A 23462-nucleotide genomic window follows, 5' to 3' on the forward strand; every position below is an offset into this window, starting at 1 on the left:
GTATTATATTGTGTTATGTTATGTTATGTTATGTTATGTTATGTTATGTTATGTTATGTTATGTTATGTTATGTTATGTTATGTTATGTTATACCGAGTCTTATATTATTTAAAATAAGACTGGGTCTTATATTAATTTTTGCTCCAAAAGACTCATTAGAGCTGATTGTCCGGCTAGGTCTTATTTTTGGTGAAACACGGTATGTTATCTTCTGCTCATAGCAGTTCCTGATCTCCCTAAGTGGCTGGGTTTGGGGCGGAAATGGCATTTGAACTCCCGTGTGTCTGACTCAAAGTCTGCACTGAAATCAAGTCTGAAATGGCAGCTTTGAAAAGGCACAACACACATTTTGCAGGGACGGAGGAGCCAAGTCTGAGGGGATTGCCCTATCCCTAGCCACACTCAAATACATGGGCTCTCTCATTTCTGTAGGTGGCTGGGACATCACACCTACTTTCTCCTGGTAGAGGTGTCCTGGCTGCTGGGAGTTTTGCTGAAATCTGAGACGAGATGAAATAAACACACAGTATAGGGAGCCAAGAAATTGGTTTTAGTGAAATAAGCCAGACACAGAAAGACAAATACTGTATGATGTCACTTACATGTGGAATCTAAAATAGTCAAGTTCATAGAAGCAGAGAACAGAATGGTGGTTGTCAGAGGCTGGGGGCGGGGGGAGGGAAAATGAGGGGGTGATAGTCAAGGGGTATAAAGTTTCAGGTATGCAGGATAAATACGTTCTGGAGATCTGCTATACAACAGAGAGCCTATAGCTAACAATACTGTATTGTACACTTAAAATTTGCTAAGAGGGCAATACCTTTGTTAAGCATCCTTTAACCGTCCCCCCCCAACCCCCCACAAACAATAAAAAAGGGGGTTGGGGGAAAACTTTGGGAGGTCATAGATATGTGTCTGGCCTTGATGATAGTGATGGTTTCAGGGATATATACCTATCGCCAAGCTCATTTAATCATATGAATTAAATACGTACAGCTTTTTACATATCAATCATACCTCAATAAAATAGTTTAAAAAGAAAAAGAAATTAGTTTTAGCTCTAGGTACCTGTGTGAACTTGTGCAAGTTCCTAAACTTTTCTGAGCCTCAGTTTCCTATAAGGTGGCCGGATGGGGAGACTCCATACGGGTCATTAAAGAGCTAGAAGGCTGTGGTTCCAGAAAGGGGTTCAGGCATGAAATGCTGGACACTGCCAGTCAGTCAGCAGGTGCGATGGCTGTGCCTGCCCTCTGGAAGGAAGGCTGGTATGGCTCAGTCATGCTGCAAGGGTCTAATTTCAAGGACAATCACTCACTCTGGAAGCACAGAACTGTGAAATGTTCCTGTGGAAAAAGACACCGTGGGGGCTGTGTAGCCCACTCCCCACCCCAGTAAGGAATCCTTCCACCAAGACTGATCTGCGTCCACCACCCAGAAATAGGGGGGCCAACTCACGTGGATCCCCATGGGAAGCGCTAGGTTGCCAAAACAGACATCTGCTGGCAGGGCTGGACTGGGGACTTGCGATCTGGGTTCCAGACCTGATCCTATGACTCCCTATGTCAGTGACCTTGACCTCAAAAGCCCTCAGCGGATTCTAGGAAGGGCTAAGCACTGCAGAGCATGGGAAGGCCTGGCAAGCAGAGTGTCAAACTCAGTGCTCACTCCCTGCCCTCAATGCGGCAGCCACATGGCACATCCTGGGTGGATGAGTGTTTACACACCGTGAGCTGCGCTAGTCTTTAGAAAAAGTGGTGGGTGAGTACCAACACCTCTATGCCCTTCTCAAGACCAAATGTTCAGAACGAGGGCAGAGCAGGCTGCCCGGCCTGGGAGATCCTCTGACCCTCACTGCTGACTGACCAAATGCAGGTGTGCGGTCACTCAGACAAATCCACACAGACACTTCTCTGCTCACTTCCCTGTGCCAACTTTGTCTGAGCTGAAGCATTTCTAAAGGACCCATAAATACAAGGGCTGCTGCCAAGTTTTCAAATGGCATTTCTTTTCAGAAGATTCAAACACATTTGGAATATATTTTATACAAGGAAATGAGAAAAGTTTGAAGTTCCCTAAAACCGTGGGCTGCTGTCATTTGCAAAGGTGCTTGGCTGAGCTGCGCGTCTCATCTGTCTAGGTATGACAGCACCTCCCTCAGCAGGGGGGTGGCAGGCCAGGTCTATGTTAGCTGCAAGAGTGGTTTAAAGATGACCTGAAGGCAAATGGCCATATTGGGAAAGTGGTGCAAAGGACTGGCCCCTGCTCCGAGTTCAGCCCCCGAAGGACCACACCCAGGCCCGTCAGCTGCAGTGCGGCTGAGGCCTACTTCACAGGGAAAGCTTGAGTGTTGAGTTCTGAACACACCTGGACTGAATTTCATTCATTCTCAGTTGTTCAGTTATTTGGCCAATAGTGACTGTGGGCTGGCACTCTGCTGGGATAGGAGCCATGGAGGGAACTGAGGCTGGTACCTTACAAACCCTTGAGTCTGCTGTGGAACACGGATCATCGAAGAAACAAGCACACTATTGCCTTGTCCAATCAAAACCACAGTGATTTATCACTTCACACCCATCAGGATGGTTATTATCAAAAAACAGAAGACAAGTGTTGGGTAAGATGTGGAGAAATTAGGGACCCTTGTGCATTGCTGGTAGAAATGTAAAACAGTGCAGCCACTGTAGAAAACAGTGTGGTAGCTCCTCAAAAAAAAATTAAAACATAGAATTATCATAGGATCCAGCATTTACACTTCTGGGCATATGCCCCAAAGAATCGAAAGCAGGACTTGAACAGATATCTGTACGGCAGTGTTCACAGCAGGATTCGTCACAATAGTCAAAAGGTGGAAACAACCCAAATGTCATCAACAGATGAATGGACAAACTAAATGTTATATATACATACCATGAAATATCACTGAGCCTTAAAAAGAAAGGGAATTCTGACACGTGCTACATACAAAGTGGATGAACCTTGAAGACATTACGCGAGCTGAAATAAGCCAGACACAAAAAGTACAAACACTGCATGATTCCACTTATATGAGGAACCTAGAATAGATCAATTGATAGAGACGGAAGGTAGAATGGTGGTTTCCAGGAGCTGGGAGAAGGAGGAGAGGGGAATTCGTGTTCAATGGGGTACAGTTTCAGCTGGGAAAGACGACAAAGTTCTGTAGATGGATGGTGATGATGGTTGCACAACAATGTGAACGCACTTAATGCTATTGAACTGTGCACTTAAAAATGGTTAAAATGGTAAATTTTATGTTATGTGTATTTTACCACACATACACACACAGCTGGTACACACTGTTTGGGAGAGGACAGGGTGTCAGGGAGCACATAGGAGAGGCAGCAGATCCAGTGTTGTTGGGAGAGGGTTTGGAAAAGATTCCTGGAGGAAATGGCCTCGGAGCTGAGAACAATCAACGGAAGTGGACAGAAGATCGGTGTTGAGGAGGAGAGGGGAACAGCACGCAAAGGGGTTCGGAGGAGTGGGAGGCACCCTCCAGAACATGACATGAAGTTCAGTGCTGTCGGCATGCAAAACAACCAGTGTGAGGCATGGCCACTCCTAGAGGGCCTGTGTGTCCTGGGAAGGGGCCTGGATTGTATCCTAAGGAAAACCCAGACGGGTGAAGATTATGAGGGGGACCAGTACAAGGAATCCACTGGAGAGAATGAGACCGGTTTTCAAGGCCTGTGTGCATGGAGCAGAACTGACCCAGTCAAGAGACCTTTCGGTGATAAAACAGGTAAGGCTATGCATTGCATGAGGGGCTGGAGTGCTGGCCGGCTCCACGGCTTGTAGAGGGTGATACACAGCCCAGAGCCAGTGTGTGTAAGACGCACAAGGCCAGGCTCATCCTAGGAGAGCAGGCGCATGAGAATCAAAGGAACAGAGAATAAGTGTTGCTTTTAAGAATTTTAGTTCTTGATTTTGCTGATTCTCATTATTTTACTAAATTCACATTTATTAGAACATTGTTGCTGGCTTGGCTAAATTTTTTGTGAGACATTTAATGGTCATTGAAGATTGTGAAAATGTTGAGCCTTTAAATATTAAGTCTTTACAGGGCAAGTTGCATGGTATGCCAATGCCACAAAAACCCTCATGAACTTTCACTGAATGAAGTGTCCAGGAGGCCAAACTTTCTGGGGATTGTTTAACTGAGATGATTAACTTTCAAAATGTCAGATTACATGTCAAAAACTGCCTTTATTTAAAATGTGTATTTTTAAAAATAATCAATTGGTGCTCGCTTTGGCAGCACATAGACTAAAAATTGGAACGCTGCAGAGAAAATTAGCATGGCCCCGGCACACGGATGACAGGCAATTCGCGAAGTGTTCCCTTCTCTAGCTGTGTACGGTGTCAGAGAGGTAGTAGACTTGATGGAGCTATCATTTTGTGAGGGGTGTCAATGTCTAATCATTACATTGTTTTGTACACCTGAAACTAATAAAAAAATTAAATTGAAAAAATAATAAACAGGCTCCAATTAAATCCAAGTCCCCTGAGTTGCTCTTTGGCTCTTCTGTATTCCAAAATGACTCAAGATTTCCTAATGGACTCTCTTTTCCTTATGTCAGCCCTGAATGGGGCCAAATCCATTCCAGAACAGGCTCTAATATATGTCAAAGGGTAAGGGAAGTTGAATCCACCTGTGGAGGGCAAGGCTTCTTTCACCTGGAAGCACTGTCCTCGGGGAAGCAGCAGCTGGCTGACCTGGAGGCACGGAGCCCTGGAGCCAGAAAGAACAGAGCTTAGCAGTGGGTAGGACCAGCTGCTCCCTGGGTTGACGTGAGGACAGATACAGGCTTACCTCGAAATACGGAGGGTTCGCTTCCACACCACTTCAATAAAGGGAGTACGGCAATAAAGCTCATTGTAATCTTTTTACTAGTGGAGGGTCTTGCCTTCAATTTGTAAAAAAAATGCAACATCTCTGAAGCTCAATAAAGCAAAGTGCAATAAAACCAGATATGCCTGTGTATCTGTCAGAGACAAACATCGTCTGGGCTTTCCAAGAACTCTGCCTGGGACTCCCTGCAGTGGATGGCTGTGGCCAGCTCGCTCTGGTGAGAGCCAAGTTTTCTAGAATTTGGACCACTAGGCTCTTCTCTTAAAAATAAGACAGGGAAAGGTGAGTCCAAGGACCAGAAATGGGGAAGAATCCTGTGGTAAAGTCAGAGAAATGCCTGCCCATTCCCCCCACCACGGACTCTGGAGGCCTCCTGCCGACCCAGGGCCACCTACCTCCATCTTGGAGGGGCCTGGGAAAGGAAGGGAGGGGAGTCTATTCATCAGCTGGACCTCAGTCTGTTTCTCATGTTCCCCAAGGCAGACTTCTGGAAGGCTCAAGATCGTCACAGCACATTCTTTTTCCCCGCAAGACACCAGCGGTCTGTGTGTTCCAGTTTTCACAGGGATGTAAAATGCTAACTAGAAACAGGCCGGGACCTCTCCCGTCCTCCTGCTACCACCCTCCTCCAGCACGTGAGTCAACCCTCTGACTCATCATCCCACACTTTAAATGTGTAAAATTTCAGTTCTAATTTCTGGACCCCTCAGCAGGTTTAGAAAGATAGGGGAGACTGTGCAGAAAGGTCTACTTCCCTAGAATGGAGCCCACGGAGATGGGTCAGATTTGGGCAGACCACGGTCTGGCCATGACATTGCAAGGGTATAATAAAGGTTTCTGCACAAAGTTCTGGAGCTAGGGCTGAGGGAGGACACAAGAAGAGTCAAGAAACATAGGAAGGCCATGGCAACTGGACTTTCCTCTGACTAGTCATCCTTGTCATTCTGGAGAGACAAGAGAGAATCTGGCTAGGAAACAGGAGGGCAGCAGGGAGTTCTCCTTCAGGGGTCTTGAGAGCCACCCATTACCTCCCCCCTCAGAAGAGGGCATGGCTTATGGGTGAGAGGGTCAAATGAGGACATTAGCAAAACCCATGCCTCAGAAGCAATGGATAAGAGAACAATAGGAAAAGGCAGGGGTGCTTCTAGAGAACTTTCTGGAAGCATGGCCAAGGTGCCAAGTCCTTGGGCTATCAGCAAACTCCTGGAACCTCATTCAGAATGTTCCACTCTGAAGGACTTATTTCCTCCTCTTCCTAAATTCAGCCACTCAATAGTTTTTCCAGAAACTCTGGCAACTCCCATCAGCAAGCCTGGAACAGGCTGTCCTGAACTTACTCATGATTTGAGATCTCAAAGTTGTTTGTGAAGTGGGTGTTTTGCACATCAGAAGTGATTGAGTTCCCAATGGAGTTCACCAAGCCTTACTAATTCATAATGCTCCTGTACTAATATGTGTTCTAGTCCAACTAGACTAAGCCTCCACTTACAGAATGATTTCTATGGGCATATGCATTCTGAGTTTCATTTTGGGAAAGTATTCTTCTGCACCAGCAGAAACCAGCAGAGTCGGGATTGACAGCCTGAGTCACCTCATGGAGCAATGGAAGGAATTCACATTTGAAGCCAGACAGACCAGGTTCAAATCTCGGTTCTACTGCTCACTGTGGGGGGTCCCTCAGAACCTCAGGGTCTTCATTTCCAACACAGATATAATAATACCTGCCTTGCAATATTCTTATTAGGATTGAAAACAATGAGTACATTATAACTTGGGACATAGCGATCATACAATAAGATCAATTTTCATCCAAAGAGGCCAGACATTTTGAGAAATTTAAATGGATAAAGAAGATGGCAGAACCCCAGAGACAGGGAATATTGCCCAGGTTTTCAAGAGTTTGGGGACTGGGTCCAGAAACTAGAGACAAGAAAGAACAGTGCTGGTCACCAGCAATGGATGAGTTGTAATAAATGAGTTATGGGGCAAGTGGGTTGCTTGAAAGGGTTCACATCTGTGCAGGAAAAGAGTGAGCTCAGGAGGTGGTAGTGGAAGGGGAGAGTTCCTCTGCTCTGCTCTCAAGACTGAGTTTCCAAGACTAGTTCAGAGGCTGAGGCTGGACACTGCTTCTTACACTGCCATCCTGGCACTAGAGGGGGCCATGCGGAAAATGGCTATTTGTATTGAGGAATCCATGTGACCCATGAGGCAGGTGTGAGAGGGCAAGCCACTGTGCACGGCATGACAAGGCTGGGTGTTGCACTGCTGGCAAGGGGCTTCCCCCACCCACACCTTTGCCCCTGCACGCACGCCTGAACCCTGAGGTATCACCCCAGGTCAGAGAACGAGGCATCACCTGGCTTGGCTCATCATCAAAATTGTTACTTAGTGGATAGGAGGGAAGGAAGATACACCTGAGTGAGCAGGATGTGGCTCAGAGCTATTTAATTTTAATATTTGAAAAGATGTGTGTTTAATTTGCACCCCCCAACTGGGAATGAAGCAGAACTTATTGTTCAAGGATTTATTCAATGGGCAGATGAGGTGTTCTTTGAAGAAACAAAAAGCAATTAGCTGAGCCAACGTGAGTTCATCAAGAACCATTCATGCCAAACCAACCTCATTTCCTTTGTTAATGGGGCTCCCAGGCCAGCAGGAAGCTGTAACACGGTATTACTTGGCTGGAGGAAGCCTTTTGACAAGGCTTGTCATGATATCCTGGTAGACAAGATGTGGACACGTGGCCAGAGAGTCCTCGGGGAGAACCAGCTCAAAGCGTGCCCAGTACAGGAATGGATGGGTCAGTGTGACCTGGAAGACGGTGGCCCACATGGTGCACTACCTAACATTGTTGTCACAGACTTGGGTGAAAGCAGAGAATAGCTGACAAATGTGTGAACGACCCAAATGACATGAAGGTGGGAGGAATGGCTAATGAGACTGTCCAAAGGCTGCAACTTCAAAATTAGACTCAAGGCTATAAAAGGGGATACAACCCAGGAGAAGGAATCTAATGGAGTCAATCTGGGCTGCTGCACCAAAGTATCATAGACTGTATAGCTTATGAACAACAGAAATCTATTTCTCACAGTTCTGCAGCTGGAAGTGTGAGATCAGGGTGCCAACATGCTCGGGTTCTGGTGAGAGCCTCTTGTGGATGGCAGACTTGTATCCTCATATAGCTGAAAGCGTGAGCTGGCTCTCTGATCTCTTCTGATAAGGCCACTGATTCCATTCATAAGGACTCCATCCTCATGACCTAATCAGCCCCCCACCCCAAAGGCCCCACTTCAAAATCCCATCACCTTGGTCCTAACTTCTGTTTGCTGTTTTCCCCCTTTTTAGATCTCTGAACCAATATAAACTCTGAATCCTGAAAAGTCCTTTTGTTCCTGAGAGAAAGAACTTGCTGCCACTTGGTCTCCAGTCTCCTGGAGAGTAGCAAACTGCCCAAATATGTCTGGTCATTCCCATTTCAAGCTTTTGGGCCACAAGAAGTGTTTGGCCACAGCCATCAGCCTCGGCTCTACCAAGTGTGACAAGAAGAGCAGAGAGTTTCTCCTTGTGTCCTTTGGGGATACTCAGGGAGCCCAGGGCCTCCTGCAGGAGGGAGGGACCAATGGTTTCTTCAAAACACATTCTCCAGAAGGATAGGGGTCTGCACCCTGTTTCTGTGGGGCTGTCCCCCACTCCATAATAGTTTTCCTGGGGTGCCCCAAACCACCGGAATAGTAACTAGCCTTCCTTTTCCACCCTGGGTGCTGATTCTCCCAAGGAAACCCTCCCCACTGCCGTAATGGGCCCAAGACACACAGTCTGCCAGGGGTCGCAGAGAAATGACCCTCTCCAGGGGAGCAGGACCCAGGATGCAGCTTGCTGCCTACGCTTCCCTCCCCTCACCATCTCCCAAGGAGGCCTGCCACCCCAGCTTCATTCCTGAGCAAAGGAAATGACTAAACAAGCATGCAGGGGGCAAATGCTTAGGGGGAGCCATGCTCATGTATCTGCTTAGACCTGAGCTGGAGATCCAGAACAACGGGGCATGTTTCCAGACTGGCCCAGGGCAGGTTATGACTTGTCCGCAAAACAGATGTTCAGAGAGCCTAACAGAGAGTCAGCTATTCTCATATCATAACTGCTGGGGCCTTTAGAAAGGCCACATGCCATTGCCATGGAGACGATCAGTTCTCCTGCAGAGCCCCAGCTCCTTTCCTTGATGGTCGACACAGCAGCCTAGTGTTTTCTATCATTTCTCTGTGTTGATTTCCAGTCTTTCCTACAGGATGCATTAAAAAAATGTTCCACATCAAATCTCATTAGGCTTTGTTGGGCTCATCTGTTCAAGGCTATTTTTCCCTCAGTTGACTTAATAACACCCATGTGTTTTATGATTCCCCCCCACTTTGTTTTCTCTTCCTTTTCAGGTTAAATAGATCCAACTGGCCAGGCTGTGCAACTTGCATCCTGACCGTCCACCCACTCATCCCCCCAACACACAACACCATCCCTTTCTCCCCACGTACACCACCACCTCCACATATCCACCCCAGCCCCTGCCACACACTTTTTCCCCTCTTACGTACGTCCCCATCTCTACTCTTCACACATCCACACAGTTCCCCACACCCTTCACAACCCACCCACGCATACATACACACTTCCCTCGAGTTCTTTCCCACTCTCACCCTCCCCATTCCATGGACATCCACTGCTCCCCTCCCTCCTCACCACCCCCTTCCTACACATGGAAACACACACACACACTCACACACACACTCACACACACAATTACCCCATACTTCCCTGCACACCACATGCACTTCCCTTTCCTCCGTGACTTCTGAGCACATCTATCGCATAGCTCAGCTGGGGGTTCTCCACTGAACAGCCCTGAGCTCGCTCTCCGTGAGTAGTTCCCTCAGTGGAGGGACCCTGTGTGGCTCCCACAGTTCAGTGGAGTGGGTTCTGCGCTGGGGGTGGTGGAACTAATTCCAGGCTCTGCGTGTCCTCCACTAAAGAAGGGACCTAGTCCCTCAGGAGCCCCAGGCTTCCTCTCCTTATGCCCTCCTACCACCCTCCTCCCCAGACACAACCTAGGATTGAATAAGCGTGGGTGAGGGGCTGGCAACTGCATGAATAAAGGACTAGAAAGTAACTCTTCCCTTTCTTTTCTTGGCTGTTCCAAAAATACAACTGACTCCCTCCCCTGCTTATCCTACAGGAAGCTCCCTCTTGTGCACATCCATTGTCTGCGTGGGGGCAGACTTCCCCCTGGGCTTGGCTCAGGAGTTTTCACAGGTTACACCTAGTCCTACCAGACACTGGTTTCCGAAGACCCTTCTCTTATCTCTTGGGAGAACTGGTCTCATGTTGGCCTGTTTCCCATCTACCAAAACCTCTCTGCGCCTTCCAAAAGTGGTCTTAGAGGCTTTGGCTGGGTAGCTTGTCTCTTCTCGAAAGGCGCCAGGACACATTTCCGGACCTCACTGACATTTAGAAAATCTAAACATTTATAAATGTCTGCATGGCCTTTTTAAAATTGGCAATTAGCTGTTAAAGGTCTCCGTGAGTCCCACAATGTTCAGCCCCTCTTTACTTTTTTTTCCTAAAACACATAGCTGCTCGTCATTTCCCATATTCATTTCTGGTGTGCTTTTGCTCTAAGGGGAAGAAAGCATTAATCAATACATGATAATAGTCAGGGGGTCGTTACTTATGAGTAACAGATTTCAAATACCACCGCAAGGACAGGTAGAGAGAAGTTTGCCGAACAGCTAACATGTGTCAGGCAATTTACCTAAACCATTTTGTTTTGATTTTCCCCTCAGAGCATCCTGAAAGTGGAGGGATTATTGTTCCCACTTTTACAGATGAGGAAACTGAGGTTCAGAAAGGTGAAGTAGCAGCTTGCGTTAGGAGACTTGGCAAGTAAACGGCTGAGCTGGGATTTGAATGTTGAAGTCCATTCTCTACGCTTCCTACGAGGCTGCTCCAACCTGAGGATGTGGGAATAGAGCAGAACAGCAGCCTACGCTCCCACAGAGAGAAATCCTATGGAGTCACATGTGAGGAAGCGGCAATGACTCCGCCGAGGGATGGGCCTGGCTCTGGGCCAGAGCAGAGGACCTACGGTGAGGACCAAGGAGAAGCTGCCTTCAGATGCCCATGGGATGCCCAGCTGGTCAGCCACCAGCAGTCAGATTCAGCTCTCCACAGGAAGCAGAGGGCTTCCTCATTTGGGACACCAGTTTACCCAGCCTAATACGGGTGTGGTCCCTACCACAGCCAGTGACAAAAGCCACCACTTAATGGTTGCTGTACATGCCAGCTACAGAGCTAAATTCTGAACATGCATCCTCTCAGCCCTCGCAGCCCTGCAAGCAGGGGTCCATCTCATACAGGGAGGAGCTGAGACTCAGAGCTGTGAAGGAAGTGGCCAAGGCTGCACCATTACGGAGTCTCAAAGTCCAGATTCAGACCAGGACGGCCTGACTCCAGAAGATTGTTCAGATTCATGACGCCATGCAGGGCGGTGCATGTAATGAAGTGTGTTTGTTCCTGATGACCTTGCATACATAATTCAAAACTCAAGTTCCCAGAAGAATACATTTGAAGTGGCAGTCGTATTTCCAAATTTTCCCCTCCGGTGAGACTGTATGAATATTTTTATTTGTACCTATTAGCATCACACGCGCCCGTGTTGCACTAGCAGCCAGTGCATAGCCCCAGCTAGATCCCAAGGACATGGCTACTGGGCCAACGTCCCCCTCATCCCATCCCCTGGCACCTGAAGGTAGCCCAACCCTGAGCACTTCCAGCTCTTGCTCTGATCCCAAAGTGACAGACCGCTGTGTCCTGTTGTTGCAAGGAGAATTTACACAAACAAAATGAGCAACAACAATGAAAATGTTCACTTTCATGGCCAGGGAGTCCTCCTAGCAGGTCTGAGGGGCAAGCGGTGGCCCTTCGGTCCCTTCTGTGTAGTTTGGCTCAGAGCACTGAGGTCAGGGCGGGAATGGCAGAGTATTTCCCTTGGAGAAGGGAGGATAATGGTGGGCTGAACTAAGCTGTGGGACCATCCCTCACAAGGCACAGAGTAATTGCTTTCAGAGACCTGCCCATCTCTAAATACCCGCTGTGGTAGCTGCACTGTGTGAAGCAAGTGCCACTGCGACGTGGCCCAGGCTGAGGGGAGCCGACTCGCCATGTGTGGTGCCTGGCAGGATGCCTTCCCCTCGGCCTGGCCAAAGTGCCCCAGGCTCCCTTGCTGATTTTATTAGCTCAGGCTTCATGCTGATGGAGAGAGATAGGGACCTCAGGTCTGGAAAGATAACCATGCAGTGGGCCTGCCCACTCTCTCTGGGAGGGTGGCCAGCAATTCACGACTGTCCTTCAGAGCTGACCCCATGTCCCTTGTCTAGATGGAGGGGGAGGAAGAGCATGGCAGAACCCCTCGGCTTGGGTCTGTCTTCCTCCTGTGCCTACTTAAAGCAGGACTCAGCCCTTAAATAGCCTAGAGGGATCCAAGGCCACAATGCATTTATAAAAAATGACTAGTTCACTGATGATTTAGGGAGAGGTGAGGAGAAGATTCCCATGAGCAGAACCCAGGAGCTATGTCATCACTGGACATCCCTGTTCCTGCTGTATTCGTTTCCCATTCCAGTTACCTATCTCTCCCCGCTGTGGGTCCCACAACCTATAAAGGAATCCCTTCTACCACTTTAAGTGATTCATCTCTTGAACCTGATCTATACATATGACTTTTTAAAAAGTCTGGTATTTACATAAACAGGAATCACTTATTCCTTCAGCACGTCCCTGGGTGGCTCATTTATCCTCAGACGTCTTCAACTCAATACAGTGGACTAAGGATGAGCATTTATGGACTGGGTCTCTCACTGCTGCTCATCACAAAACCACTGCCACTTCCTACATCCCTTACACCAAGAGGAAATTTATCCCAAGCCAATAAATTATCATAAAATTGGTTCCAAAGCAATGATGCTCCTGGGTGCTGAGTAAATGCAAATGTCAAACCATTCTGTAGGGCTATTTTCCAACTCAGACCACACAAAATTTCTGCATGGGAAAAAAAAAATCCCACTGTAAATGATCTCATGGTCAAATATAGAATATACAAGGAAATAATCTGCCATGAACGAGAACAAGCAGACACAAAACATTGGGAGGATTAGCATTCTGAAAACTTGAGCTACAAGAACAATCAGAAAAAGATTATAAAATAAATATATTTAAAATAATTGAGGAGACTAAAGAAAAAATAGAAATCATAAGGAAATACCAAGAAATGATGCATATAGGACAGATAGATTTGAACTATCGTAACTTTTATAAATTAGCAAAATATATACAGCCATTAAAATTTACAATGTAAAGGGTGAGTTAGACATTAGATTAACAGAGCTAGCGAGAGACTAAGTGAATAGAAAGACAAACCTGAGGAAATCACCAGAATGTAGCACAGATGAATAAAGCACTAGAAACTATGAGAGAGAAGTTAAGAGACAAGAAGGCCAGAAATGAAAATGTCCAACATATATGTAAAAGAAATTCTAGAGGAAAAGGTGGAGAAAATGTGCATACATTTTTGGGAACATTTTTGTGGGAACACTTTTGGCTGACAATTTTTCAGAATTAAAGAAAAACCTTAATCTTCAAAAGAAATAGCACATCGAACTTCCAAACAGATAAGTGAAAATTAACCCATATTTAGACACTTTATGATGGACATGCAGAAAATCAAAGAAGAGAGAAAATTTTAAACACAACTAGAGAGAAAATCCTGAATACCTAGACAGGGATGACAATTAGACTGATGGAGAAGTTCCAATACCAAGAGAAGCCAGAAGACAGAGGCATGGTACCTTCAAAGTGTTAAAAGGAAATAACTGTGAATTTAAAATCCTCTTTGTAGCTAAGCTATAATTCAAGAGCATGGGTAAAATTAAGAGATTTTAAGACACAGACTTAGAGATTTTCTTACTCATGGGCCTATCCCAAAAGTAACACTAAAGGATGTACTTCAGGAAAAAAGAAATTAAATCAACAAGGGTGAGTGAAATGCAAGAAGCAATGGTAAGCAAAGAAACATATAAACTAGAGCTGGCCCGGTGGCTCACATGGTTGGAGTGCTGTGCTCCTAATGCCGAGGTCACCGGTTCAATTCCCACATGGGCCAGTGAGCTGCGCCCTCTACAGCTAAAATTGTGAACAATGGCTCTCCCTGGAGCTGGGCTGTGCTGGGCTGTGTGTGCTGCCATAAGCAGCTGGCGAGCGGCCAGCCACGGGAGTAAATTAAAGATAGGTGGAACAAAAATATTGGTTAACAATACATGGAAGATGGGAAAGAATGGTGGATATTAAAACATCCTAGATCCTTATTTTGTTCTGTTGGAGAATAGAGACATTCATCAGCTTTAGAGTTTGTTAAACCATATGTCCATGTTAAAATGTAAGGGTAATGGTGAGGCATACTGTGTGCATGGAATGGCAGATGCAACTTAGTAAACATGTCAAGTCTCCCCGCATTGATCTATGAATTTAATGCAATTCTAATGAACATTCCAGAAGGATTTTTTAAACCTATAGACAAGCTGATTTTAAAATTTATATGAAAAGGCAAATGAGTAAGAATAGATAAAACAGTTTTGAAAAAGAAGAAAAAGTTGGAAGAATCACACTACCTAATTTTAACACTTAATTATAAAGCTACAGTAATAAAGACAGTGTGATATTGGCAGAGGACTAGACATAAAGGTCAATGGAACAGAATAGAAAGTGTAGAAATAGATGCATGCAAATATGGTCAATTGATTTTTGATAATGGTGCAGTCTTTTTGACAAATGATGCTAAAACAATTTAACACCCATATGCAAAAAAGAGAAAAAACCTTCTAGATAACTGACTCAAATGGATCATAGATCTAAATGTAAAACTATGAAACCTTTAGAAAAACACATAGGCGAAAATCTTCCTGACCTGAGATTAGGCAAACATTCTTGTGTGGCACTAGAAGCATGATCCATAAAAGAAAAAAATGATAAATTGAATATTATCAATATTAAAAACTTTTGCTTTGCAAATGACACTGTTAAAAGAATGTAAAAGAGAAGCTAAAGATTAGGAGAAAATATTTGCAAATTTTATATCCAGTGAAGAACTTGTATCCAGAAGTTATAAAGAGCTCTTCAATTCAACAGTAAGAAACAAATAACTCAATTTAAAAATGGGCGGAAGACTGGAACACTTCACCAAAGAGAATATATGGATGAGAAATAAGCACATGAAAAGGTGTTCAACATCACAACTTTCTATTTACACAAAAACCTGTACACAAATATTTATGGCAGTTCTATTCGTGATAGCTATAAACTGGAAACAATCCAAATGTCCTTTAACAGGTGAATGGATAAACTGTGGTACATCCATACAGTGGAATACTACTCAGCAATAAAAAAGAACAAACTATTGATATGCGCAATAAGTTAGGTGATTTCAAAGGTGTATGGTGCATGAAAGAATCCAGTCTCAAAAATGTTACATACTGTATATTTCCATTTATATGATATTCTCAAAACCACAAAACTATAGTGATGGAAAATGGACCAGTGGTTGCAGTGACTGGAGTGAGTATGACAATAAAGGAATAGCAAGACAGAGTTTTTGGAGGGAACTGTTCTGTATCCTGACTGTGGTGGTTACACAAATCTATAAATGTGTTCAGATTTACAGAACTGTATATCACCCCAACAAAATGTCAATTTTACTCTCTAATAACTTTTTAAATGTTTCAACATCAGGATAATTAATCACATATAACTTCCAAACCAGTAGGAAGAAAAAAAATTGGACTAAAGAAATAGGACACGACACTAGAAGGAGGAAAAGTATACGGACAAGCCATGATCTTAAGAACTGCAACAATGGAAGAACAGCTACCTCTGGGAAAGAAGTGAGGAGCCGAGAGGGAGTTAATGTCTTATTTCTTTTTTAAAAAGAGGTATCTAACAACCCAAGTGTCCATCAACAGGAAAATGGGTAAATAAAATGTGGTATACCTGTAAAATGGCATATTATTCAGCTATTTAAAAAATGAAGTTTTGATACAGGCTACCACATGGACGAACTCTGAAAATAATTATAAGTTAAATAAGCCAGATACAAAAGGACAAATGTTTGTATGATTCCATTTATATGGAATATCTAGAATGAGTCAATTCATAGAGACAGCAAGTAAATTAGAAGATACCAGGAGCTAGGAGAAGGGAGAATGGAAGTTCTTGCTTAATGGGTACAGAGTTTCTGTTTGGGGCTGATGAAAAAAAATTGGAAATAGTGCTGATAGTTGCATATCATCATGAATGTAATTAATACCACTGAATTGTACACTAAATTGGTTAAAATGGCAAATTTTATGTTATGTATCTTTTACCGCAATTGAAAAAATAACATACTGTACTAAAACCATCAAATTGTACACTTTAAATGGGTGAACTGTATGGTATGTGAATTGTGGCTCAAGAAAGTTGTTAAAAATAAAAAGAAAAGAAAAAAGAGGTATCTGAAGGAAAACTGCTGAATCTTAATGGTCAGTATATACGTCTGTCATATTATTTTCTTAACTTCGCTGTAGTTTGAATTTTTTCATATTAAAAAATAAAATAATGTTTAAAGAAATGGGAACTCTTACCGGAGATTCAGTGGTATTTAACTTCATGTTTACAAACTATGTAAAGTCCTCACATATCTCTCCCTGCCACAGGCCATATCACTAAGAACCAGAGGCTCTGTGTCAATGAAGGGCCACTTGTCTAGGAATCAGGCCTGAGTCTGTCTCTCCCTAACTGACTGGCGTCCTTGGGAAAAACATCACTGGACATCTTTGAGACGATGTTCTCATCTTAGACCTCTTTTCTCCCCTTCACAGGTGTCCAGGGGAATTAAATAAGATCATAGTGTAAGTTCATTGCAACCTAAAGAATGATGGATGGATGGATGGATGGATGTGCAAATGTCCAGAAGTGTTAAATCCATGATTACACATAGAGAAAGTCCACAGACCTCATCATGGTCGATGCTTTGCCCCTCCTCCCAAGCCCATCACAGGCACCAGTCACAAGGGTCCCACTTATATGCAGTGGCTCACTCCTGCCACGAAGCACAGAGAATCACAGGGGAGGTGAGCCACCAGCCGCACGCTCCATTCTCAGCAAGTCAGAGCTAGGATAGCTGCTCCACAGCTCCATATAATTCTGTATGTTCTGACTTCCCTGTACATGCTTTAGGAAGAAACAAAGCAATAAAAAGCCAAGAATGCTTTCTGGAGAAGCTCAGGGTGGTATCTATTCCTCCAGAAGCATCACCACCAACTTTGTGAGATGTGCTCTCATTCCTCATCCCCTTGGAGCAGGGGTTGGAGGCCACTTACCGACACTGGCCACGGTGTACTGGTAGGGCTGTGAGAGGAAGTGTGGGAGGGTGAGGACGAAGGCACCCGAAGCTAGGAGGAGACCCCCAATGCCGATCAGCCGTGGACGGTGCACCCGGCTGCCAAAGTAGCTGACAAAGATGATGAGGATGGCGTTGCTGATCTGCAGAGAGAGCAGAGGGGCCGCGTGAGACCAGAGACTCGTCCTCACCCACGCACAGCGGAGACCTGACTGTACCTTATCCAGGAAAAGCAGAGAAGCCAGAGGCTGCCCAGGGCCAGCTGGGGCCCAGGCAGAGGTCCAGCGTCAGCCTTGCTGAGGGCCAAGCCCATGCACATCCCTGTTGTCCGAAACCCTTCCCAATCTCAGCCTTCGAGACCAGACCAAGGGAAGTAGCCAGAAACGATGAAAAGTTCATAACCTTAATTTCAACCATCCTAGGAGCAAACGTTTGGGGTCAAAATCCAAGGATGCCTCCAACTCAGGCTGGCTCCTAGGAGTAGCACATGTTCCCTAATTAACCTTCTTAAGGACCTGGGCTTGGTAGTCAGAATAGCCACCAAGCAACATACACTATCTTGATTCATCAGGTAACAACTCTCATTTACAGAGGACAAAATTGGGGATCGGAATATTAAGTAATTTGTCCATATCCATAGAGATTGCCTGAGTCTTAAACTAGACTGGTCTACTGCCTCTTGAAGTGGGTTTCTGCCCCAGTAGTTTTGCTACTGCCCTGCCCCCAGCCCTCCCTGGACTTTCTTCCACTTCTGTCAGTGAGGGATGAGAACTAAAGCCCCCCTAAATCCCTCCCCAGCTGGACACATCAGTAACTCCATGTCCCTGGGGCTCCTTGGAAGGTGTGCTCTCTGGCCCCACCCAGAGCCAGTGAAGGAAATTGAAGGCCACAGCTTGGGAAGTAGTCTTAAATGGCAAAAGGGGATGCTGGCAGATCTTCTGACCAGGACTCTATCCAAAGACGTGACCCTCTGCCCCAGAACCTAAGTTCATCTGCACTGGAGCAGCCCTGAGTGTCAGTAGCCACAGCTCCCCCCCTATGCACACTCCAGTCTCCTTCTCGCTAGAAAAGCAGGAGCCCCTGTCTCAGGAAATAGGGGTTTTGCCAAAATCACCAACAAGCTCCTCATCGCCAAATCCACTGGTCAGTTCTCTTACTTGGTCTCTCAGCACCTTTTGATTCAGTTGACCATTTCTACCTGCAACACTTCTTTCACTGAGTTCCCATGACACCACCTTCTCCTAGTTCCCTTCCCCTGGCTGCTCCTTCTCAGTCTCTTTGGCTGGTTCCTTCTCATCTCTCTGAACTCTCAACTCTCAGAGCTTAGTCCCTGCATCTCTGCTCTCCTCTTGATGAGCTCATCCAGTCCCATGGCTTTACGTGTTCTATATCTGTTTTAATTCCTACAGGCTTAGCACGCCCCAAATCCTTACCCTGGAAACCTGGTCTCCCCTCCCCACACCTCCTCATCTTAGTAAATGGCACCTCCATCTTCTTAGTGGCTCAAGCAAAATACCTGAGCATCATCTTTAACTGCTTTTTCCCACCTACATCCACCAGACCTTCAACAGCCACCCAGAAGCCGACCACTTCTCACTACCTCCGTTACTACATAACCCAAGCCACCATCATATCCTGTCTGAATTACTGTAGTTGCCTCCTAACTGGGCTCCTGGGCTCCACTCTTGCCTCACTGCAGTCTATTCTCCACCCAGCAGCCAGAGTGGTCCTGTTGAAGTGTCAGACCATGTTCCCTCTGCTCAAACCCACAACTGTAAAAAGCAGTCCTCTTCCCTGTGGAGCCTGCCCCCTTCCCTGCTACCACTCTCATCTTCTCTCCTACCTCTGCCCCTCTCCCTCCCTCCACTCCAGCCACCCTGCCTCCAGCTGCTCTTTAAACACAGCACCTGCTGCCTTCCTCAGGCCTTTGTACTTGCTGTTCCCTCTGAGGCCTCTCCCTCCTCCATGTCCACAGGCTCCCTTCTCATTGAAGCTACTTTAGATCTCTGCTCAGATTGAACATTCTCATTAAGGCCTCCTCTGAAAAAGGTGGGTGGGGGTGGGTGAAATGGGTGAAGGGGGTCAAAAGGTACAAGCTTCCAGTTATAAAATAAGTAAGTCACGGGGATGTAATGTACAGCATGGTGACTATAGTTAATTATGCTGTATTGAATATTTAAAAGTATAATCACATCACAAGGAAAAAAAATGTATAACTATGTGAGGTCCTGGGTGTTAACTAGCCTTACTGTGGTGATCATTTCGCAAGACATACAAATATAGAATCATTATGTTGTACACCTGAAACTAATATAATGTTTAATTGTAAATATATCTCAATAAAAAGGAGTTATTGAAATATAACTTATATTTATAACAAATAATTAAGTTATATTTTAAACACAGTGTATATTTTAAATTGTATTTAATAATTCAAATTATATTTAAATATGCTTATAATTTAAATATAATTTAAAGTGTAAAGTTATTTAAAATATAACCACCACTCCTCCCACAACTTTATTTTTCTTGTTGTAATCTGAACTACCGTTAGTTTCATTTACTCCTAAAAATAAATGTCATATTTATCATTAGAATGATATATGAGCAGATTTTCATCTGTCTGAAACAGGAAACAACGCTTTATTCTTAAGCTTCTTAGATTTTATTTCCTTTTTGTTCCCTCCTAGTTTTATATAAGATGATTGTAAACATTGGACCTTATCAACTAAGACAACAGGCTGACTTTAAAAGGTCAGGGTGAGGAATGGAGGAAGGCCCAAAGGGGGCTCAGGGAGGAAGGACCGGGGTCCCCGCCCATCTGGGGAGGCCTTTCCAGCACTCTCTGAGGGCCTGTGCTTGTTTCTCAAGGGAAGTGAGGACCTCCACAGCTGTTATGACTGATGCTGGCTTCTCTTTAGAGTGGAGCTCCTTTGAAAAGACAAGTTTTCTCAAATATATTTTTAAAAATGAAGCTGTCCTTGCTGATGAAACCTCTGCAGTCCAGCCCTCAGACCTGAAGTGGCCCCTAAAAGAGCTCTGTGAACTTCCTGTTAGACCATCTGAAAGTTGTTTCAAAGCCCATTTGTATTATAACACATACCTGTCCATCAAGGTCTCAAACCAAAGAGGCCCCAGGGCAGTTTCACGAGAGGCATTAAAGGTGGGGTTTCTCTAGGACACTGACTTTGTGTGCTCAGGTCTGGCCTATAGATGTGAGCAAAAAAAGCCACTGCTTCACAGGGCATGATGCCTAAAGTCTTCTCTGTTAGCCAAGCTCCTCCTTCTGGCGCTGGCCTTTTATACGCAGCCATTGGCTCCCCTTCACCTCACCAGCTGAGCCCCATAAGGCTTTGAGTCTGAGCTGCAGCCTGAAGACTCATGCCCCCTGGCTGGCCTGGCTACGCACCACGTGCCAGATGGCCTCACCTTCCCCTCCACCAGGCCTGGTTCTCTTCTCACATCCCTTAGGCTTCTGACAGGCAGCCTCCTCATGCATGGTAGGTAGTGCCTTCAATCCTGCACTCAAGCAGCTGCCAAATACTGTCTTTGTTGTTGTTGTTCTTTTCAAGTATCGCTGGAGTCCATCTTCTTCCCCAACCTCTCAAGCCTGGTTTAGTGGCACAGCCTACCAGCCAGCCAACATCTGGATGCACTGTCCTCCACCTCTAGTGTCTCCCAGTCATCTCTTCCAGAGGGTTCATCTTCACGAGACTGTTCATCCTGCTCCAGCTTTCCTCAAAAAGCCATTGTCTACCACAAAAGCTGGGAGCCTCGAGCCTGACCATGAAAGTTCCCCCTGGTTTAGCTGCCCTCTGCTCTCCTGATAAGACCCCTACTTTACTACTCTGTCAGTTTCTAAAGGCCTACATCAGAATTAAAGGGAAAGTAGTAGAAAACCCTTGGCTAAATTCCTGTCCTGTCTTCTCTACACTGTACACTCCTTCATCCCCACTACAGACACAGACAGACAGACACACACACACACACACACACACACACACAAATACACAGATCACAGATACATACACATAGTCACACACAAAGACACACACAAATATTCAGACACACACAGACCCAGATATACAAACACACATACACACATACGTGTGGTCACACACACAGGATTGTTAGGTCTGAGGAATGAACTTTTTTATGGTATTTGTCTCAAACCACACCTATGGTTTAAAACCAGATTGTTGAAAATCTCTTCTGAGTTTGGGAAAGAGAAGATGTAATGGGTGAATTCTTTTCATTTTTCATTGAACTATAGCCTGTGGAAATATTATGCCCCTTATTTGCCTGATCAACCTGCTGTCATATGCTCTGCCACATGTCCCTGCTGGCTATTCCTTGTCCCTTGAAAAATCCAATTGTTCCTAGGTCTATGTTTTTGTTCCAAGCCTAAAGAAAAAATATAAATGAAAATTTAACCATGGAGGATCATAGATTTGGCTATCATAATCTGTGGTGGAAGAGAGGGTTACCTTACATGGCAGCTCTGACACTGATCAGTAGATGTGCCTAGAAAACTGTGAGGAGGATTCAGAGTCTGGACTCAGCAGCAAGGAGAACTGTGGTAGATTAGTAATGCCTTCCAGGGTCATGGGATAGGATTGTTAGTGACACAAATGTCAGAGATTTGTTTTCCCTATGTCCTTCATGAGTGAGGGCAACACGTGGCAGGGGCATTATCAAAGTCATAGGCCAATATTTAGGAGGGTTCATTCTGTGTGAGGGGTGCTAGGTCCCTGTCCTGTAGGAGAGTACAATCTACATGAAGAGGTAGACTCCATCACTGGGTACCACTGGGAAGCTCCAGACGCACACTCAGATAGAGACACCCGCATGTGCTCTCTCTCTCTCTCTCTCTCTCTCTCTCTCTCTCTCTCTCATTCACACACACACACACACACACACACACACACACACAGAAAGCAGTGAAGGCATACACGGGGACTGGGAGTTCAGAGGAGGGCATCTGAGGCCCATCAGGCCAACAGGATGGGCCATGGGTCTATATGTGTACAGGGATGGGCACGTCACAGGTGTGGGGGACTAGCTCATGAAGGGGAGTACGTGCACACAGGGGCCCAGTAGAGGCTCCAGCGATGTGCTTGGAAGACAAGATTTGTGGACATGGGACTGGGGCGAGGTGATAGAGGAGATGGGTTGGGGATTCAGAGGAAGGCCTTAGCATGGCAGCCATGAGAAAGACCCAGGTTCAGACCCTGGCTGCACTGTGTGCACACATGTGGCCAACCTGGGATGGCTCCTTAGGCTTCCTGAGGCCAGTTTCCTTGTCTGGAAAACGTGACTATGAAGAGGCCCCTCCTCCTAGAACTGCAGGGGGGACTTGGCATAAGGGAGGGCTCTTGAGGGGCACTGCTGTGTGGGCCATCGAGGGTGGAGGAGGCGTGAAGGGCAAAGGGGCAGCAGGCTGGGGGGTGGGGAGACTGAAAGGTGGTGGCTGGAGGGGGAGGGCAGTGTTAGGCCCATCCTCTGTTATAGCTCCATCTTAGAAGCTATCTTGGGAGAGCTCCAGTCTCTAAATTACTACATCGAATTTCACTAAGTCAAGAAAAGATCTAATTATGTTCCAGACGAAAAACTGGGCTCCCGGGATGGGGAGGCCACTGCCTCCATCCCAGAGCAGTGGGCCTCATGGAGAGAAGAGAGACGCCAGGCCTGGGAGCCCCATCTCCTTGCCTGGCTGACTCTGCCATCTGACCTCCCATCCCCAGCCTCTCGGCCCACTCTATCTTCTCTAACTTTGATGTACAGTCATTGAGGGACTGTGAAACCCACATTGCTGGGAAGTCACAGAGATCTAACCTTTCTGGGAGTCAGAGCCATTGAGCAGCTCTGGCTCCTGTAATGCTCATAAGACAGAAGGTCCTGGGCCTGGGGCTGCTTCCCCACCTGTAGTCCTGGGGCTCACCTCCCCTTGGACTGGGCATGGGCAGAGGCCACATAAACTCATGGGTGATCACAGAACTCAATTAGAGGCCCAGAGTTTGGAGGCGACAGCTCTACACACCTGGGGCAAGCTGCCGTGCTTGCTGAGACCCAGTGCCCTCATCCCTCAAGTGGGAGGAACGGGGCACCTGCTCACAGGG

The 23462-nt window shown here is 45.9% G+C and overlaps 1 protein-coding gene, 1 long non-coding RNA gene and 1 other non-coding gene across 3 annotated transcripts in view; 2 read left to right on the forward strand and 1 right to left on the reverse strand.

Moving 5' to 3' along the window:
• SLCO2A1 (solute carrier organic anion transporter family member 2A1) overlaps window positions 1–23462 on the reverse strand; it is an 81363-nt gene that overhangs the window by 21287 nt on the left and 36614 nt on the right. The window contains exon 3 of the mRNA XM_074312861.1: window positions 17324–17486. Coding sequence (XP_074168962.1) covers window positions 17324–17486 — 163 coding nt within the window. The remainder of the gene's footprint in view (window positions 1–17323; window positions 17487–23462) is intronic.
• On the forward strand, window positions 3479–12870 carry LOC109456182 (uncharacterized). The gene is made up of 2 exons (XR_012489659.1): window positions 3479–3761; window positions 10700–12870. It is a non-coding gene; the product is annotated as an uncharacterized LOC109456182 (long non-coding RNA).
• Window positions 4262–4368, forward strand: LOC141567416 (U6 spliceosomal RNA). Its single transcript, XR_012489999.1, has one exon. It is a non-coding gene; the product is annotated as a U6 spliceosomal RNA (small nuclear RNA).

Source organism: Rhinolophus sinicus, linkage group LG10 (assembly GCF_036562045.2).
Source record: "Rhinolophus sinicus isolate RSC01 linkage group LG10, ASM3656204v1, whole genome shotgun sequence".
Classification (NCBI taxonomy): Eukaryota; Metazoa; Chordata; class Mammalia; order Chiroptera; family Rhinolophidae; genus Rhinolophus; species Rhinolophus sinicus.